This window comes from Ammodytes marinus, assembly GCF_949987685.1.
Source record: "Ammodytes marinus genome assembly, chromosome: 23".
In the NCBI taxonomy this organism is placed as follows: domain Eukaryota; kingdom Metazoa; phylum Chordata; class Actinopteri; order Uranoscopiformes; family Ammodytidae; genus Ammodytes; species Ammodytes marinus.
Genome location: NC_137227.1, coordinates 5,264,487 through 5,286,079, shown reverse-complemented (window position 1 = coordinate 5,286,079; position 21,593 = coordinate 5,264,487). Strand labels below are relative to the sequence as shown.

Here is a 21,593-nt window from a genome sequence, read left to right as displayed (position 1 = left end):
TGAGACAAGAAGACCGCTAAGTGACTTTCCATATGCTCAGTCATGCTTTGGGAGAGGGAGACACAGAGTGAGTGAGAGGGAGGGAGAGAGAGAGTGGATGTGTGTGTTGATGAAAAGGAAGCCTGTCCAGACACTTTTTTGATGACATCACTGTGTCTAATGTGAGTGAGTAAGTGGGGGGCGTGGCCTCAGACCCTGCAGCTCTACACTATAAAAAGAGGGAAAGAAACGCATTCAGACATTCACACTCAAGCAGTAAAGAAGACTGGAGCTAGAACAACATATATACTAAATCCGACACATTTCAACTAGAAGGTAAGAGCTTTAACTGGATTGAACATTTAGAGTTTATGAATGTATTATATTATTATAAGTTTAATGTTAAAAGAGGCTGACAGGGTGCGATAAAATAGACAGTATATATGAAGTAGTTAAGTATAACTCAAATACAAACTGAACAACAATCAGGATAGAATCTCTGTCAGTATAATGCTACCTCTAGTGCAACCAGACAGTTTTATTATAAGTAATTTTCTGTTAAATCCAGACACTGCAGGTGAATTAAAAAAGATATGCATTACTATAAACCTATTTTTTACATTTTTTTCAGAATTGTTTGAACAAATGTGGAATTTTGGCAATGTCTAAATAATTATGCTGAAATGTGCATCTCTTTAAAAAAAACTAAAATCTTGATGTTTCATGAAGCCAGAGTTCAAATATTTGTTTAATTTTTAGTGTTTTTACTTAGATTTTAGATACGGTTTTTATTTATTTTATAAATCTAAAATACTGTGTACAGGTCTTATGCATTTTAAACATGTTTTAAGAGCTAAATGGATCATAAATCAGACAATTTACAACATATCTTTCTGTATTAATCTTGAGAATAGTGCTAAAATGGAAAGTATAGCTGATGTAAGTGCTTAGAAGTTGAGATTTGTTTCACTGTATTGAGAAAAACTAATGTTGAGATAATGGCTGTTAAAGATTTTTACAGCCATTCTTAAGTTAAATTAGTGTATGAATTGTTGACTGTTTATTTGGGGTAATTGAATTATTAGATGGCAGGGGGCGTGGTTTGGGCCACCTGTTAATTGCACTGGAGAATGGTAGCCTGGCAGTCCAGTCCAGCCAAGTCACGACATGAGTAGGAACTGTGGTTGAACATAATTTTGACCACACTTTAAGCCACTTGAAGTTAAATGTTTGTTTTCGCCAGCAACTTAAGCTTTTTTGTTTAGTTTATATTTATTTGTTATTTTGGAAACCTTTTTGTTCGACAATAAATGCTTTTTGGATGCAAGAAAACTACGTTTCGAAGTGCGCATCTCAAAACACCACAGTTAATGCCCCGGAGGCATCATCGTGTAGGATGCCGTGACAAAGATGGTTGTATTGGAGGAGTATACAGACACAAACAGACTGGGTTTAGTAAAATAAACACCTAAACACACATTTTATTTATACTAGTGTGAAAGAAGACAAAAAAAAAAGTAGACAAATATCAAAATTGAGCAGTGCTTGAAATAACAAGGTATTTGCCTACAGTCTCACCTTAATCAATAACCATAAAACATATATGCACACTTCCAAATGCTAGCTGTTGATTGACAAATAAACCCAGTACTTAAAGCTCTAAATCAAACAAGGCACAAGTATAGTTATATTCAGTCCTTTCAGCGGTGTCCAGTAATGGCTTCAATCAGACTAATGCATAGATGTGAAATCAAGCGGTGTGTGTGTGGATGGGTGAAAGCATGTTTGTTCTGCTTATGCAAACAGAGGCTGTGGTCGTATTGACCTCTGTGACGCTGTCGCACCGTAACGCTGCTGGACATAGAATACACACATACTGTTGTCTGCAGTGGAAACAGATATAGATTTGACCGTTTAACAAGCCAATGCAAACACAGGCACATTTAAATAAGACACACACACACACACACACACACACACACACACACAGTAATGCATCACTTCCCTTTGAAAATGGACAGTTTCTTAATTTTGACATCAAACATAATTTTCTCTCCTCAAACTCACACCTATATTTTTTTTCCCAGGATGCTTTGCGTGTACACTTTCCTGTTGCTGACTGTGAGCAGAGTGGGGCTGGCGTCTCTGCAGGACAACCAGACAGACTTTGGCCTGAAGGTTTTCTCCCAGCTGGTCCAGAGCTCCGTCAACCAGAACGTGGCCATGTCCCCGTACGGAGTGGCCTCTGTGCTGGCCATGGCTCAGCTGGGTGCTGCTGGAAACACCCGCAAGGCCTTAACTACCGCCATGGGCTTTACTCTGCAAAGTGAGTGTAAACGCATAGATCACAACTGAGGATGATTTGAGGAGTCTGTAAGGAAAGGGTGTTGATGCACCAACTAATAACAGTATAATCCTCTGCACACACACACACACACACAATGTATCTCTGTGTTTACAGAGCCTAGGATGTGCATAAACACTGGATTTTGTATTCAGCGAACACACACAGTACATTAAGGTAGTGAATCGTGAGGACACATTTGGTGATTTTGACAACAAGCTTTCTCTAGAATGGCTGACTTCACCTTTAACAGACATTCACAAATTCAAATTAGAACAGAATAAATAAATAACAAACATAATTCTAGACCAGTTACTAGAAGACAGCTTATACAATATTTCCAGCCTGTATTTTGCCTGGATGGAGAAGGTACTGTATATTGGTGTGTTAACTTATTGGTGTAACCTCTTCTGCAGAGCGCGGCATGTCTAGACAGCAGCGTCTCCTGCAGAGGGACCTGTCCAGTGAGGAGGGGGTGGAGACAGCCAGTGGTGTCATGGTGGAGAGGAAGATGAGCCTGGAGAAGGGTTACCGCAGGGCCCTGGAGAAGGCCTTCCAGACACACCCACACCAGGTGGACTTCACCAAGCCAGACCAGGCCGTCAAAATCATCAACGCATGGGTCTCGGACCACACCGCAGGTACTATTCACACTGACACAATGCTGTTGAAGAAGGAAGTACTCTTCTGCCACCACAATAAATGTGTCATGGTGGGCGTCGTATAGTTTTGAATAGTGATTAGGTCTTTTTTTTTTTTTTTTTTTTTTTTTTTTAATAAACATAACCGTCAACATCACATCAACACCTGTAAGTGTGTCTTTTACTGGTCATCTTTTACATTTCCTTGTGCACTCTTCATTTTTCAGAACATTGTTAAAAAATTATACTTTTAAGATGTGTCCCCAACTTAAAGTACACCAATGAACCTGGTTGTAAGTGGCCTGCTTTCTCTGCCTCCATCTGCTGACTCATGTGTGACCTCTTGTATTTTCCCCTGGTAGAAGCCATCCCTGAGTTCTTGGCCGCTGGGTCCCTGACTGACGAGACCCGCCTGGTCCTCCTCAATGCGTTGCACTTCGAGGGCCTCTGGAAGGTTCCCTTTGACCCCAAACTGACCCAGGAGAGGATGTTCCACTGTGCCAACGGTAGCAGTGTGCCCGTACACATGATGAGACTCACCAACCGCTTCAACTATGGTAGGTTTGACACACGTAACACACACGCCCCTAAACTGCACCGATTTATCAAAATGTTTTACTTGAAAATGCATTTATCTCATTCTCCTTATTCGACAGGTGAGTTTGTGACTGCTGAAGGGGTGGACTATGATGTCATCGAGGTGCCTTACGAGGGCGACTCATTGAGCATGCTCCTGGTGTCACCCTTTGAGCCCGAAATTCAACTGAGCGCGCTCAGTGCAGATTTGAGCAGCAAGAGGATTAAGCAGTGGCGATCGGAGCTGAGGATTGCCAAGAGGCAGCTGGCCATGCCCAGGTTAGTGAGTCTGAAATGGTTTAGAAAATACTTTCTCAAAGACGGGTGTTGTTTTTGGGTTGGTTGCGTCATATTGATTCCAATGTGGCTACCAACCTTCAGCATCCAGGATGACATTTAAAGATTTGTGTGTGGTTTTTACAGGTTTACTCTGAACTCTGAGGTGAATTTGAAGCCTACTCTGGTTAACATGGGCCTGGGGGAAATGTTCAACCTCGCGACTGCTGATTTCACACGCATTACCAGTAAGTTCACCTCCTATTGGAAGACCAGTTACTTAGCTACTCCCTGGGGGGGGGGGGGGGGGGGGGTAAAAGCTGAAAGTACATGAGCAAAGGATGGGAATAATTACTCACAATAAACTAATCTGTGTGTGTTTGTGCCCTGCAGCTGACGAGAGGCTGTGTGTGTCCAAGGTTCTGCAGAGGGTGAAGCTGGAGGTGGATGAGCGAGGAACCAAGGGAGCAGCAGCCACAGGTACATGGGCTCAATAAGCAATCTCAAACACACAAACTCATCATGAGACTCTTGGCTGTAAGAGTTCCCTTATCCTATTTAAGGATTTGAAGGCAACAGTGATATCTCATTTGTGGTCCTATTTTATAAAGGGCCCTATCAGTTTAAAGACCCTATGGCACATATTGTAAATATATATTGTGTTAAATCCAATAATTCCAGCTACAACTGCTACACACACTAATCCTGTTTCATTTTTTTCCCCTGTTAGCTGCCATCATGTTTTCTCGTATGGCGGTTGAGGAGATCACTCTGGACAGACCCTTCCTCTTCCTCATCCAGCACAAACCAACAGGTAACACACACTCGCATTTAAAATCTCACCCGTACAATGTAATTCAGCTGAGCAGTCCTAGGTACAGTGTTTGACGTGTGTCTAAAAGATTTGTATTTATTTTTTCAGGTGCTGTTCTGTTCTCGGGTCAGTTCAACCAACCTCAATAACAACTCGCCTACTCTAAAGACCCATGCCTTCATTCCACTGTGTCTGACTACTGACACTCAATCATACAATGATGACCATACCAGACCACACTGGGTTTTTTTATGCACTCCTTTCGAGTCTACACACTAATTTGTTTATAGTGTGCCAAATACAGAGACTGGCACAAATTTACCATGACACACATCATGATTGAAGAGATATTCTTTGAAAGAGTTTATATGTTTGCTGTTAATTTATTTCTCTGAATGTTTTGTAAGTTGACAATTTAAGTAAAGTAAGGTTAAGTTAACTCAAGACGCTGTTTACTATTGCCTGACACAGCAAGCACCGATGCACTTCACAAAGAGATGATACAACAGAGTACCAACAAATATGTATTTTTCGATCTATTTTTTACAATGTTAAGTATTATGTATATTTTTGTTATTGCCTTATTGTAACGTTTGTATCAGTATTTATATTTATTAAAATGCTATGTTTTTACAAAGCTGCAGTCGCTGTGATTCCTGTGTTGAGATCTTTTATATACTGTCTATCTATGGTTTAGATGTGTGGAAGGCCAACACTGACCTCTTGTGTTCAATCTGATCAAAGGCATGACTTCCCTCATTTAAAACAACTTCAATTAACTGTCAATCTGACCATGCTTTACACACACTTGCCTGGTTAAATATAATGTCAGTATACCAATTGAGCGAAATATATATATATATATATTTTTTACAAACAATATTATATCATCTTAAAACCCCACTCAAATGTGTCCTCCAGGTCAAATGTAGGCCTACTGAGGGTAAACGTTTCAGTAAAGTTAAGACACCATGTCATCCAGCAGTTTAAAAAAACAAATGCTTTTTTCATTTTTAATTTCACTTTCTTTAGGTTTATGATATCAATTATATTTAGATAAAACCAATATTTGATTTGTTTTACTTGCCAAAAGGTGGCAAAACATGTGACAAGACATGTGGGCACAAAAAACAAACACAAAAAAAGTTAATCAAGGTATAGAAAGTCTTTAAAAAATTGAGAGACAATTACGTTTAAAAAACGAATTAATTTATTATAAATTGTTAAATATCTACTATCTGGTCTACTAAACATGTCCTAAATCCAATGGCAGGCTACCAAACATTGTAGGCCTATATAACCTTGTAGTTTGAGATACAGCCATTTCTGTATCATACTATTTTTAGTCATTAGTCACAAGGGGTTACTCATTCGATAATTTTTCACATAGACATTAGTGGGAATATAGTCGTAGGCCTATATTTAGGCCTACATGTTCAAAACTCTTTATAACTAGGCTATATCTATATATCTAACCCTAATGCACTTTTTGGGAGATGTAGCATCATCACGAGTTGAATCCATTTCAATGGGTTTATGTAGGCCTATTGAATGAAGCCCAAATTCAGAGACAGGTTTACAAATAGCCTATCTTTGAAATGAATGGATGAAATACCAGCTCACACCTCACATCAAGTTGTGGAAATCCAATGAATACGTTAAGCACCTCATCATATGTTTGCCATTTACAATGATACCGTTACAGTTCAACTAATCGACAAGAAGCCCTCAGGTGTTACCTGAGAAGCGACACTCAGGGACAGACACTTACCATAGCACTGCGCATGCTCAGCAGAGGCGGAACTGCTCGGTGGAGGAGCAGGGAATGGCTTCAGTTTAGTTTTAGGGGCAGAGTATCCGAAAAAGACATGAACTGTTAACGTTAGTTTCGTTGTATTCGTGTGCTTTGGTCCTGGCAGTGAAGACGCAGAGTGCGTTTGTATCGTCGCGGTAGCTTAAACCAAGCCCCTACATGGTAAGTTACTGCGTCTCTTCCGCTTAAAAAAAAGACAGGAGACAGTTGCTAATGTAATGCTAGCAAAGGTGTACGGTTTCAGGAAGTGTCCACCTGCGGTACCTTCACCTGGCGTCTGTCAGGCTAGCCTTGAGCTAACAAACCGTTTGTCTGTCAAACAGCAAGGCTAGGGTCATGTTAGCTGTAGGCTAACTCCATGACATTCAGGAGCTAATGTTGAAAAATATTATAACACAATGATAATTAGGCTTCATAATTGCAGAGCTTTCTCCAGGTTTTAGTCAGTGTCAACACTGGAGGTGACAGTTAGCTTCCAGTATGAACAACCTACTGCTTAATTGCTCACTCATGCATTCATAAGTAGATTTGAATGTACAAAAAGTTGAGGTTAAAACTAATTTAGAACTTCACTTTCTTTGACTATCTTACACGCTACATTTAGTAACTATGCCCGGTAGAATCCTCTTTCCTACCACAAATACAGGACTCCAGCAAAATAGATAAAAGCCTAAAATCACAATAGTGGAGGCTGTTATAGAATTAATTCCAATGGTGTTCAAATCACATGATCAACTCATAGACTGGATCGATGGATCAACCTTTAAATATGGCTGGAATGTTTGTCTGTCTGCACACCTTTGGCCATGCAAGGTATCTTATTGCTTTATTTCCACAGCAATTCAAAACAGTAAGGCAGACTGGTGAACATGAACTTTGGTCAATGATTTACTATAAACAAGTTTTCTTAACACTAAACAAATAGATATGTCTAAAGAGTAAGTGTGATTTGTTAACTTCCCACTGCCAAGCCATGAACTTACATCTAAAAAATTAAATGGCATTACCATCAGTTGTAGCCATTGTTTTCCTTCTCGGCCCTATAATACTGACTCCAATTATAGTTGGAATATATTGTATATAGTTATTAATAATTTTCCCTCTGTGTGTTTGTGTGTGTGTGTGTGTGTGTGTGTGTGTGTGTGTGTGTGTGTGTGTGTGTGTAGATGCGTTTCATGCTGCTGTTCAGTAGACAGGGCAAGCTGCGGCTTCAGAAGTGGTACACAGCTACGGCTGAGCGCGACAAGAAGAAGATGGTGAGGGACCTGATGCAGATAGTACTCGCACGCAAACCAAAGATGTGCAGCTTCCTAGAATGGAGGGACCTCAAGATTGTCTATAAAAGGTACACATCTGATCAACTGTCGTAATGTTGCTCCCATTTCTGATGGGCAAACCTTATTTAACATGGTTCACTTTTAGCACCATTGCACTCATTGGCTGAGTGTAAGTATTAGACAACGAGCACAACATCCAAGAGTGTGTTTGGGTTAGGGTTAGAGGGTTAGGGTTAATTAATTGTTATTTATAAAGATAAACCTTTGCTTGTGTGTGGGCAGAGAGATTTAGGAGATTGAAGATAATGGAAAAAAAGAAACACTGCACTTATAATAGAAGCTCTGTCATCTATAACAAACCCTTTTTTTGCAAGCAGGCATTTTGGATATATTTTTTATTCAATACGACAAAATGCTCCTTTATTAAATAGACTAATCGCATCTTATTTATCTAATTTAAGTACAGGTTTCAGGGTCTACTGCATTGCTTTGTGAATTTACATTATTTCCCCTGTCCCATTAAGCAAAGGGCGTTGCTCCGCCCTGACACACACACACACACACACACACCTCTGCACACACTCAAGTCAGAGAGACCAAGCAGAGGGGAAGAGAACCACACGACACGTTGCGTTAAAGTGCACCAATAGTCCAAAAGCCAACAAGTAAATTATAAATGGAGCTGCTAGCCATTCTATTAGCATCCAGATTGCTGTTCCAAGTAGCGACCACAGTTAGTTCACACTACATGACTCTAGCCCCAAGCTCTGTAAACTGGTATGTAAACAAAGGGTGTGTAAACAAAGGGGGCCCAATCGTAGCTAGCAACATACACATTTACCTAGCCTAGGCTGTACATTAACACTGGTCTTTTTTTCTCAGTGCACACCAGGGATGGAAATTAACACCCGCCACACGCCAAATGCGGGTAGATTTGCGTGCTGGCGTGTAAATTGTGTCACTTCACCCGCCACTGTGTCGGGTAATACTTTCCAGTCAGGTCCGATCTAATTTGCATATTTAATACATTCGTCATGAACATGATGACAGGGCGCTACACAGTTCAACAGTTTCTTTTTGCCTTTCTAGTCGAACTGAACTACGGCGCGATCCGCTCCGCTAGGAAATACTATCTGCGAGTTAACATGTGGAGGCATAAGTCGACAAATCAATCGACTTACTTTGCCCCCTTTTTTTCTTCCCACAGCAGAGGTTGAGGTGCTGAAAATAAAGTGAAAACTGCGCTTTTCCTTTAAGCAGCAGAGCTGCCGCCGTTGTTACAGTATTTGCATCAAAGCCCTAATGGTAATACAAATGAGATGCTTTATTTAAACGCTGTCCGTGCTTAGAGGTGATTTTAATTGTGTCGACTGAAACAGAAACTAACGGAGGGATTCGGCTCACATACAGTCCCTTGAGTCGCGCAGTCAGTTTGCCGACATGGCTTTGTATTTAAGGCTCGAGACATACAATCAGATCGCATACAAACAGGGAAGCCTTTCCCATCGGTATCGCTAACGGGGAGAATATCCCCGGTTATAATTTGAGCCTCAACCACAGAGTTCTTCCCCGTGCGGTGGCTCGCGCACTCACTAATGATCTCACGGTGAAACGCTGCTTTGCTCGGACGAAGGCATCGTGTGTTTCTAGATGATTTAACGTCATAGTCTCAGACGAGCGTTTAATATTATGCTGCATCTTTTGCACTGCACTGTTTTTTATCAACAGTGAAAAAATGGTCCCACACCGGACTCTTATGTGTAGCTGATTACTTCATGCACGCACCTTGCAGAAGTGACGCTCCTGCAGCGCGCTCACGACCAGACGTGACACGGTGACATCTCCCATTAATAAAACGGCATAACTCCCTGATTTTCAGATTTCTATTTTTAAATTCGACTTGAGCGCAAGTGGAAAACCGGTCAATGTGTCGACACATTCACATCCCTAATGCATATGGAGAAAGTGATAAACAATATCAACATTTCATATCATTAACTAAAAAGAAAAAAGAAATCTAAAGGTAACTTCAATACTGTATTATAATTATTGACTAAATGATGAAAAAAAGGTGTCTGCAGGGCCAGTGAAAATATACAAGGGGCCAGTAAAACTCGGATCTATTGGCCAAGCGGGCCAGTTGGGAAAAAAAGTTGCATTGAACCCAGAGTATATATGGAGTTCAATTATACAATGTTTTGAAATAAAGATGACGTGTATTGTGTATCATATATAGTAAGAGTGTACCATTTAATTTGCAACTCAGTTCCTTGGTAGCACCTACTTACAGTACAAATGACTTCTGATGGAAAACATTTGTATGAAAAACACTTTCATTAGCTATTCTTACTATTGTATTGTTTAACATTAACGCATATATTAAAAAAGATATTGCGTATAAAAAGTGGCTGGTAAAAAAGATGAGTGGCTGGTAGATTTTTAAATCTACCAGCCACAGTGGCTGGTAGGCAAAAAAGTTAATTTCCATCCCTGGTGCACACACAGTACAGACAGGTAGCAAATTATGAAGACATATTTAATGAAATTAGCAATATTGACAACAAGCATTTCCAACAAGCGTGTTTTGTATTCATCATCATTCTGTGGCCAAGGCACTAATATACATTTAGGTAGGTGTATGCCAGTTAATAAATGTACCTGTTCATTTGTGCCATACTAAATTAAGTTGATCTGCAGTATGTTGTTGAGTGCTCCTTTAGAAGCTTTAGTAACCACAAACGTATGTGTACTGTACATTCTGCACTTTCTGAAGAACACACACTGTACTATGTATACATAGTTTCAAAGACAGGCTCGATGCGTTGGTGATGCAATCTATTTAACATAGTAATTGTTAGTTGGGAGGTAAATGCTCCTGATAAAGAGTTCCACCAATGTAAATGGCACCGTGCAGCTGTAGACACAGTAGGGGAGACCGGGGTAAGTAGGCACACTTTTTACTCTAGTGAGAATTGCTCATCACCTAAACATCTTTCAATAGTCATTCCTACATTAAATTGAAGCTTAAGGTGTTGGCTTGAAATGTGAACCCCTCACTTTTTCTAACTTAATGTAATAAAGAAGAAATTTACCATCAAAGACACTCTAACACATTGTGACAACCAACCCCATCAAGGGGTCGGTTGTCACACACTATGGGGTTGTTTTTAAGAAAAATCTTAAAAAGAAGGCAAGAAAGCAGAACTAAATTTGAAAGTTTAATTTCATTGTCAAGTTGAAAAATAGGCATACATAACTTTATGCATCTTAACACAAAATGAGCAAGGAATAAACAAAAAGGAAATCCATATTAAGACCAACCTACTGTATGTAACAACATAAAGAACAACACAAATAGGTCTAACAATAATAGCCTACTCAACTAGGATACACACATTCACTATCTGAGTTACAGTGATGGCAAATGTAGGGTCTGCTCACTAACTAAGCAGAGATTGTGTGCCCACTGGTTGCACATACAAAACTTCTCCCTTACCTCCCCTGAACGGGTGCTGGAGAACGTTTCCATACAAACCAAACACAAATGATCCTCTTCAGCTGATGAAGATTCCTCCTCCTGTCTCTTTCTCTTCTGTTTCTTCTTCCCCAGCTGGGGTGGAGTGCAGTGGGGTGCAGTAGCCTTGGCAACTGGTCTAGTTTGAGATGCACTGGGTCGTTTTGACTTTGTTGCCCTTTTTCTCTTTTGCATGCAAGCTGCCTTTCCTGCTCTATTCTCTCCTTCTCTGGGGTGTCAGTGAGGATACAGCTTGACATTCTTTTGTTTTTGGGTTCCTTTCCTGGCTGCACCCTTTGGATAACATGTGACAACCAACCCCCCAAAAAATGTGACGACCAACCCCAACTGGAATTTCTTGCTAGCTTCACGGCCAACAACCATCTGACATCTAATTAGCTTGCTAAAAACAATCCAAACTATAGCTTACCCTTCACACTTTTTTAGGGTAACACGTGTTTTGTTATAAACCCATTGTGTAAAAGCCTAGAAGAAAAATACTGAGGAGCTAAATATTTTCAATTTGACATGAAAAACACTAACCGTCCTCTCACCTCAAATTCAGCAGTCTAACTCCAAGGAAGACTATGTAGGTGACCTCTGATCCCAGTTGTGGATATTTACATACCAAAATTTAACAGACAGCACCTTCTGGTTCCGAGATATAACGATTGTGACAACCTACCCGTGTAACATATTACCCCGTTCTCCCCTAGTTGTTACTTTCATGTCACCTCTACTTGTGTGTGTGTGTGTGTGTGTGTGTGTGTTTCAGGTACGCCAGCCTGTATTTCTGTTGTGCAATAGAAGAGCAGGACAATGAGTTGATCACACTGGAAGTCATCCACCGCTTCGTAGAGCTGCTGGACAAATACTTTGGCAGTGTAAGTCATAGATCTCTGTGGTTGACTCCACACAGCTAAACTAGTGTTACTACAGGGTTTAAGTGGCTAACCTCTTCTTAGCTGTTGGAAGCATTGATGTGTGTTCACTTTGTGCAGGTGTGTGAGCTGGACATTATCTTTAACTTTGAGAAGGCCTACTTCATCCTAGATGAGTTTCTGATGGGAGGAGACATCCAGGATACATCTAAGAAGAGCGTCCTAAAAGCTATCGAACAAGCTGACCTACTGCAGGAGGTAACCCGCACTTGGTGTTTTGCTTACGAACTTTACCAAGGAGGGCGTCTCAAACCCCCCCCAAAACTCCCATACCTCCAAAATCATGCTTTTCTTTGGGGCTATATTGTCCAACGTTGTTATGAATTCATTTTAAGCTGTGTTCATTTTTTGCATTACATTTTCATTTTTTCAAATGTGCCTGATTTAACCAGGAGGCTATTTTACATAATATGCTTCCCCTTGACTGGTGGTAAGAGCTCACCCTAAAAAGATTAAAGGAATGAAGCTATCAGTTAAACATACAAGTTTAGCCAAATGCAACAAAAGTGGACACAGTTATGCTTCCACCAGAGTGTATTCTATGGTGGAAGCCTAACTGTTCTTGCAGGTGCTCATTCCTTAGAAAGAATATTGAAGTGTGCTAAACCCCTTCTCTATGAATAAAGGCAAAGAATAGATGGGACAATTATAAACAAAAGTCAAAAGTTCATGTATCATGAGCACACACACACACACGTGATGACAAAGGTCTGACTGTGCTGATTGGTCTACCCCTGAGGGTTTCTTTTATTTATTTATTTATTTTTATTTTTTTTAAATATCCCTCTTGTTTCCCCTTTGCAGGAGGACGAGTCTCCCAGGAGTGTGTTGGAGGAGATGGGCCTGGCGTAGCACACAGCCTTGTTCTGACAGACTCTAGATACTAAAGCAGCGGGCTGGAAGGTGAACAGGGGTGGGACAGAACATGCTACAACTGACAGCGTTGGTTCTATGTATCTGTGGCTCTGACGACTGATGGGAAGAAAAACTTGGTCGGCAATTGAAGTTGTCTATGCATTGACAGGCTGTGTGTGTGTGTGTGTGGCTGCGAGGGGAGGATCAGACTTTTAAAGGGTTGAGAGGGGAGTCCATCTTTGCTTCTCAGAGAGTCAATAGAAGAACCGTGTGTATGCTGACATTGGAGTCATAGTGATGCAACAAGCCACATGACTGACGCTAGTAGTTGAACATGGCTCACACCTTGTCATAAAGGTTTGTCAGGCACTGTATGTTTCAGGCATTTGGGTCTCTAAAAAGGATGGGTGCGATTTTACTCTATATTTTTCTTTTTTTTTTTCAGCCTTGCTTTCAGCTCCAACCTATATCCCTGCTCTTTTTAAAAACGAATACCCACAGATACGTACCTTCTGAATAATAGCTCAGTTATTTAATTATTATTCATCCCCAAAAAATACGTACTCAAACAGGAGGAAATAGTGTATTGCTCATGGTCTATTTCCAGCAGCAGATTAATTGAAATTCGTCATTGGTCAAATTGAAGCAAAGTCTGTGTATGTTCATGAAGGAACTTGTCTCACTGATGTTCTTTTAGTCATTTTGGCCAACAATGGGGCTCAATGGAAGCAGATATAAATATATATAATTATTCGGATACACGCACAGCACTTGTTAGTGGGATACAATCATAGTTTGGTTTGATCTGCAATATAAATTTGGTCCCAAAATATCACCTGACCTTTTTGAAAGTAAAAACCTGTGTTTATACAATCCTGTTTTCAGAGCGTTTTGCAATTATTCCTCTTGTTACAAATGTGAAAAACCCCAAAAAGAATGTACTATATCTCCACTGGAATGTGTTATTAATATCAGGACACACTTAAGTTATAATAAGAATGTTTGCACAGGTTAACCAAACAGAATCCCATATTAACATTATATGATCATCTGCTGGTTTGAGCGCAACTGAAATCTATGTTACAGTCATGTTGTAAAATTGCATGATCCCAGAACCACTGCGTTCTCTTATACACATTTGAAGTGGATATTTAAAGCGGAACGGTTTGGTCATAATAACTGTAATATTCAACTAAATTTCAAGTCCAATTGTGATTGTAATAATACGGTGGCTGGGATGGCTTGCATTTCCTCATGCATTACGGTATTGTATCTAAGTAAAACATTGTCTTAACCAATAAGAATGAGGGCCTTAACTATGACATCAGACAGAGTTTGTATGAAATCTTTTATTTGTTTATTTTTATCTTTTATATTTTCTTTGTACTAGCTAACCCTGGGGTAACAGGCATCTCTGTCAGTGTGCTATAACTACTTGAATGACACTTTAATGTAGGAAGAGTTTCTATGGAATGTCCTCAGAAAGGCAAAGTTCTATTGCTCAGAATTCATTCCGGTAGCAGTGATTGTCCTCACATGGCCAGCCTAGGGTGAATACTGAATAATGAACCATATCCATTATACATGAACCATTCGCTTTGCAATACTACAAATTGCAACTGAAAATCACATCCGACTTGGTTTTCCTCCACATTGCAGGGAGCTCACACTGAAATGGGATGAAAGTGAGCAGGGCAGTGTCTTAGTAGGAATTTGACATTGCTCTGCTGGTACTACAAACTGGTACTAATGCTATATGTTTTAGCTTTTATATTTGAATATGCGGCTGTCGCTTATATTCATAATATGACTTTGATGCCATCTTAGGCACTGGTCATTTCATTTAACAAGTGCATTTCTTAAACACTAATAAGCCCGTGACTTGTTTTTAAAGGAATCGTTTAGGAATGTAAGAGTGTTGCTCCATCTTTGCTTTTTTCTTCCAAACTCAAATGTCTGTCATAAGATAAGATACTCAAAATAGATTTCATTAAGAACAACTTAACTCAGTTCAGATTAGCTTGTTATCAGACAAGTCAGTGTCATTCAGAGGGCAAGGTTTCGGGCATGCGTTTGTGCGTGTGTGTGTGTGCCCTAACAAATGCACTCACTTCTTTATTAAGTTTATTTTAAGCAATAGGTTTAGAGTTTGTATTTTATCCAATCTGAATCCAACATTGAGCCTTCCATTTAATCAAAGTCCTTTGGTATCAATCAGCTTTTTCACATTTGTAAATGCTAAAGGTAATGAAACTCAAATTGAAAAGACAATTGTAATCTACTAAACAATGTAAAGGTTTGATCATGTACTTGATCAGAAAATACTGAATGTCATCCTGTTCTGGAACTAATAGGTCAATAAACTGAATCTATTGATCTAATATGAATTAAAGTTAAATGGGACAGTCTAACTCCTGGAACTGATGTGACATGACCAGCTACATAGTTTGACCAGTAAAAGACCATGTTGGTCTTGCTGAGCTACAAAAATAAGAACGCTGGAGTGATGTTATGTGAAATGACCTTTTAACGAGCACATGCAGACATACAATAATAAAGAGTGAATTTGTGAACTATAACATCTCCTGGTATTTGGTCCGTCACTGTGTGTAATGGTGTGTTCCTCTTATGTTTTACATGTTTAGTTCATAGAAAGCTGTGATAGATATGTTTGCTTGACTAGCAATTTAAAAAAATATATAGATATATTTATTCACATGTGTCTGGAATAATATTATTTATAAATCTTAACTGACCATGTTTTACTAAGTGACCATGCAGTAAGAATTTTAAATAGATAGTTGAATAGAGATGGGCTATATCTCCATAATCTTTTTGACTTGACATTACAGTTGACATTGTGTCAGTATTGGGTATTTGTGGCAGTGCTTTCATAAACGTCTGTTATCCAAAATGGGGCCAGATGACACAGTCTCTTACCCTCCTATTGTACTGGGGTCAATTTGACCCCACAAGACATTTCTTTTTGCGTGAAAATATGTTTTTCATTCACCAAATGGTCTGAAAATTATAGGGGTTGTTCAATATGCTTTTGATGATTCATATAAATTTGAAGTGTTTTTTTATTTTTTTTTTATTTAATAACACCTGTTGTCCTCTGGGGTCAAAATGACCCCGCAGCACACAATGGGGCAAAATGTCACACTATACTGCTTCTAACAGATGAAATACCCGCCCCCCTTCTTCTAACGACATCCACATACACACACACACACACACACACACTTCACCAGCACACACACACAGACCCACACACACAACAAACACACACACACACGCACCCACACACACACACACACAGCAACACACACCCACCCACACACACATGCACATACAGTACCTGTACATGAGCACACACCCACGAGCGCACACACACACATGAGCACTCCCCCCCCCAAAAAAAAACACACACAGACAGACCCAACACCTGTGCCTCTGATGTGTGGGGTCAAGCAATGGTTTAGAAAACAAAACGCATAAACAGATTGTTTCTCGCAGGCTCGGCACCATTTCAAATCTTAGTCCGAGACAGGCAGCATGATCAGTAGGCAGCAGGCTTTACCTCAGAGGCTTGTGAGCTCATTTTGGACCAAGTTCAACAAAATGCAATGAAGTGAATCAGCAAAGATCAGTTCATAACTACCTGTCTCACATGCAACTGAGGGACAAATTGAGGGACTCACTTCTAAAAAGTTCATTTTTGAAAAGTTTTACGTGTTGTAATGTTAATTATGTCAGGTAATGAGTGAAGATAAAGTTGAGTTAAAAGCTGAAAAACTGAGGTTAGTGATTATTTATCCTTTTTGCCTTAGAAACAGTCAAACCAGGCGAGAATAGACCCTGCTTGGTTTAAATCAGAAAATGCATACTTTTATATAAACAAGGTCTGTTGGCCCTAAATTAAAAAACTAAGGGAAATATTTGTGGTAATGGGTTGGACTCAAGTCAGACTAAAGGTGTAACACAAAATTAATGGATAATTTATACTTTATATGCTTTAAAAAACAGCCGAACCGGGCAGAGGATCAAGGGTGTTTGTATTTGCTCCTATTAAAAAAATCTAACTGATTCAAAAACTGTTTTTTCACTAACCTTTGACATAAGCCACTCTCTAATGAGTCATATAGTCAAAATCATGTTAAGGATTGTTTTTATTTTTTTATGTTAACAAGGTCCGTTGGGCTAAAATTCCAAAACCAAGGGAACTATTTGTGGTAATGTGTTGGACTCAAGTCAGAGTAAAGGTGTAACATAAAATGTATTGACAATTTATACTTTAGGCTTTAAAAAAACACCAAACCTTTTGGGGTCCCAAGTCAGTCGGCAGTACATTACGAGGGTTAAGAAAAATATGAATTGCTCACTTCACAGATGAAGCTGATATTCTTTGGAAATCATTTCCATGCTCTACTGGATAGTTGAGGGTAAAGAGAGCCAGGAAACAGTGCAGGGGCGGGGGAGACATGCCTAATTGCACCGTGCAGTGCACCTGTGTGGAAGCATTTGCATTCTCTATTCATGTATTTTCTTTTTCATTCAACTTGTTATCCGTCTTCTGTGTCCCATTGCCCTGATGAAGAAGGTTTTTTGATGCGGCTCCTTAATGAGAAATTCTCAAAAGTGCTCTGAGCTGGCTACTTGCCTAGTGCGGCACTTAATAAATAGAATGAATCAGCACTAAACAAAGTGACGTCCCAACAGTGTCAGAATCCACCATTGATCCTCCTGAGGGTGTATTCTCCACACACAGTTGTCATTGTTTAACTAAAATCTTTACAAATCAAGGTGACAAGTAAACTCCTATCAACCTTTTGTTCACTTTGTACTCTGCAGCAGAGATATTGCTCATGGAAACTTGAAGTGTTGCTGTCAAAAGTCTGTCATATTGCCTTGGCTCATGACAAACGTGTTGACCATGTACCCATCAGCCACTCTGTTCAGTCAGAGAAGGATGGATTTCATGGTACTTGCTGATCATGTTGCTTGCTTGTGTGTGCAGAACTTCTGAGTGAATGTTTGACTGTTAACCACAACACTGATTTTCAAGATGGAATGACATCCTCATATGAGCATTTGGTCAAACTCAGAAAGACTAAAAAGAGAGGTCATTTGCAGGAACAGGCTGAAAACTGTAATGAAATGGCAACTAAGTCAGGTCAACTGCAGCTCTGTTGCTCTGTTGACATATGGTTGCTTCTTCAAAACGGCCACATCAGATTGTTGCTGATGCATATGTAGAACAGCATTATAAATCAGTTATTTTACTAGTGAGATTATATTCAATATTATGAGAAAAAAATACATATCTCTATTTTAAGTCATCCTTTTGTCAGACTTCTAACTATAAATCTCTTAATTTTGACAATGCACACAAAGCTCAAATATATATTGTTGTACGTGGTTTTGACTGTACTGCTCGACAACTAGTTGACACTTTGTCAAACATGTTTCCAATTGCTTTGAATGTCCACACGGCGGCATGGTTGTTTTCTATAGCCTATGTATACGTTTTCTTAGTTTACCATACATTTTATGTTTTCTTATTATTTTCTTTGTTTGTTGTGTGTTCTCTATGACATTGTGAATTTTCAAAATGATTAAGGTGGAGGCAAAAAAAAAAGCACACTGGCTTTTTGCCTCTACCCATCAAGTGTTACAAGAAGCGTCTACTGTCAAAAAAAAACACATGCATAATTATTAGAGATGAGATGTATTATGTTTATTAGATTTAAGTAGGCCTACATTCATAAACAAGCCCCCGCAAAGGTGGTGGTTCCCTCCTCTCTGCCATATACCATCAGCCAGTATCGACAGTCTTGACGGAGGGGGCGGTGGCTCAGGGAAAATCTTATGAATGAAACCCAGTCTGGTGACGTCAATGGGGATCGCTTGACGCATGACGCACGTGGGTGGAGGTATAAAAACTGCCGCTGTCCGTGGTCCTGAAAACAGACCAACCGACGCGCGGATTCCCGGGAGAGGAGGACACCGCAACCCCGCCGTAAACAACAGCAGCAATAGTGAGTGACGACACTTAACGTTAAAAAGAGCAAACAATCTCACTCACACTACACCTGAAAGCGCACAGTGCAGGCGGTGAGGTGTGTGTGTGTGCAGCACGACAACAGGATTCCCGTGACGCACCGTGGAAGGGAAGCTGGAATCCCCCTGCTACAGCTTCCACTGAGCTGTAAAGTAAGTGTCAACTTCATTTTGTCACACTTCACTTTATCTTTGTGAGACAGAAAATCTGTTGTGGCTTATTGTTAATACTACGATTTCTTTTTAAACGACTGCGCTTAAGCTTTAAGCTCCGTTTGTGCAAAGTGCCTTCACATCTGCAAAACATGTCAGAAATGTACAAAAAGTGTCCAATGATTAATACTGGTGTTTTTTGGGGGGTTCGAGCAGCTTTGATATTGCTAGTTGAAAACAGCAAACAGAAAACATTGAAAATCCCCGTTAGACATGCGAGTAATGACACATGAACATCTGTGCAGGCAGTGGTGAATAGATAGACCGTGCATGCATGACGATGCTGTGAGCTGCAGTGGCAGGTGAATGCATTGTTGCTTGGACTGCCAAAGTCTTTGTTTATGGTCAAGACTGAGGTGCTTTGTAGGCTATTGTTATCCCTATCTTCATTTCCATCATCATTATCATCATTAAGACCAAATACCATAAATTGCCTCAAATAACCAGATTGAAAAATCAAAAGTAGAAGGAAATTGTTTCAAATGTTTCCCCTCTCTGTCAATGGATCTGAGATAACATAAGTGACAGTGGAGCTCCTTTGTCGTGTCTAAAATGTCTGCATAACACTGACGTCCATGTCTGTTGGGGGGTGATGGATACGGGGGAGGTTACTCATGTTGACACCAGTGTGGAGGTGGCTTTAGGATGGCATATTCTTATTGTTTTTTTTACCCTAAAAGAAAGAAAATAAAAAAAAATCCATGTTGCTGGTTTATGGGCTGTTGACTATAACCTACTGTAGTGTGTGACCTGCTCAGGCCAGAAGCTTTCAGCAGGAGAAAATAAGACACTGTGCCCCCGAGATGATTTGTTTGAATTGTGTCTGGACGAGGATACGAAGAAATCCCGTGCATCTCATTTATTCGCTGCGTGTTTTGCACATCACGCATCATCACACCCCCCTCCCCTGCAACCCAGCCACCTCCACTGCACAATATGTCCGACTCAACAACGCACTTAATTGGTCTATCATTAGGTCCTCGAATTTTCAACCCGGTTCCATCGCAAATAAACGTAAGGCTATAGTATCTAAACATATTATTTGATATTAATTGAGAAAATGCGACTCTAACGAAAACTTGCCTTGTCTTGACAATAGCTTTTTATGACGCTTCAATAGACAAAATAGTTGTAGATTTTTATTTTTTCTTCTTCTTTTTTTCTTTTTTTTTGCAGCCTCTAACTGCAGCAAACATTGTGGCGTTTTGCTGTGCAGCATCCATAAAAAAAAACCAGGTGATTATTGCGATGTAAGCGACGTAAGCAAATACTAGAGTTGAAAAAAGACCAATGTGTTGGCGTCTTGCCTGGCAGAGTATAGTCTCTGCACTTGTTACACTTCGTAACGGCTGTGTTGAAGTGCGGTGCCTCCCCGCAGTCGCATTAGAATGATTCAGGTCCTTAGTCAGTTATTAATCAAACGTAAAAGTTGTCATTGTGAAGTATAATTATGATCTGATTTGATGATTAGGCCTACTGCTGCATTCATGTGGATGTCGCATTCGCATTGATGAAGTGGAGTAATATTTAGTAATATATGATGGGAATACTGCGTGTGACGTGGGCGTGGCCTCCTCCTGATAAACAACACACTAGTTTTTTTCAGTCTGCCTTCCATCCACTCATCAGGTCGACAGTACATACTGTATAGCACTTGTTTATGACTGTTTTTGGGTCCGCCATCCACCGATCATAACAGTTTTCACATGTGTTATCTCAAATTTCACAACTGGAAAAAAACGCAATGTTTACCTGAATTTCTCACATGCGAAAAAATGTGTACGTGTGATAAATCCACATGCGTCACCCTGGACTGTCTGCCTGCACTGTAGATATGAGTATTAACTATGTCTGTAATCCGTAACAATAATGATCCAGATATTCAATATGATGATGATGTGCAGCTTAATCATACAATTACCTGGTTCATCATTGTTAACCTCCGAAAATGAAATACTAATCAGGCCCTTCAATTGAAGTTTTTCAATTGTGATGCCAATACAATGCCCAAGACCAGAACCATACTTTTTCAATCACTGATGTAAGACAATGAACCTGTCGAATTAAAAAAAAAAAATTAACCCAAAATTCTGAAATATTCATTAATATTTAGTTCTATCAACGTGGTTTAGTAAGTGGGAAAGAGTTTTTTTTTAAACATGTGATAATGCTTTGGGATTTTGAACAAGAGAGTAGTAGATACTTGAATGTGTTTTTTTTCTTCTCTTTTTGTAGGAATTTCCGATCCCCCTACACTGCTCACTACAGACCCTTGTTTCGAGAGGCC

General features: G+C 39.8%; 2 protein-coding genes across 2 annotated transcripts; both read left to right on the top strand.

Annotated features, from left to right (window-relative positions):
• Nucleotides 1-249: 249 nt before the first annotated feature.
• On the top strand, nt 250-5,267 carry serpine1 (serpin peptidase inhibitor, clade E (nexin, plasminogen activator inhibitor type 1), member 1). Its single transcript, XM_080052255.1, has 9 exons — nt 250-315; nt 2,067-2,305; nt 2,740-2,964; nt 3,327-3,521; nt 3,621-3,819; nt 3,964-4,064; nt 4,210-4,296; nt 4,547-4,630; nt 4,739-5,267. Exons 2-9 carry the CDS (start codon nt 2,068-2,070, stop codon nt 4,777-4,779), a joined length of 1,170 nt encoding a protein of 389 aa, XP_079908381.1. The 5' UTR covers nt 250-315; nt 2,067; the 3' UTR covers nt 4,780-5,267.
• Nucleotides 5,268-6,444: 1,177 nt separating this feature from the next.
• Nucleotides 6,445-15,595, top strand: ap1s1 (adaptor related protein complex 1 subunit sigma 1). The gene is made up of 5 exons (XM_080052257.1): nt 6,445-6,605; nt 7,610-7,788; nt 12,010-12,118; nt 12,236-12,373; nt 12,980-15,595. Exons 1-5 carry the CDS (start codon nt 6,603-6,605, stop codon nt 13,025-13,027), a joined length of 477 nt encoding a protein of 158 aa, XP_079908383.1. The 5' UTR covers nt 6,445-6,602; the 3' UTR covers nt 13,028-15,595.
• Nucleotides 15,596-21,593: the final 5,998 nt, after the last annotated feature.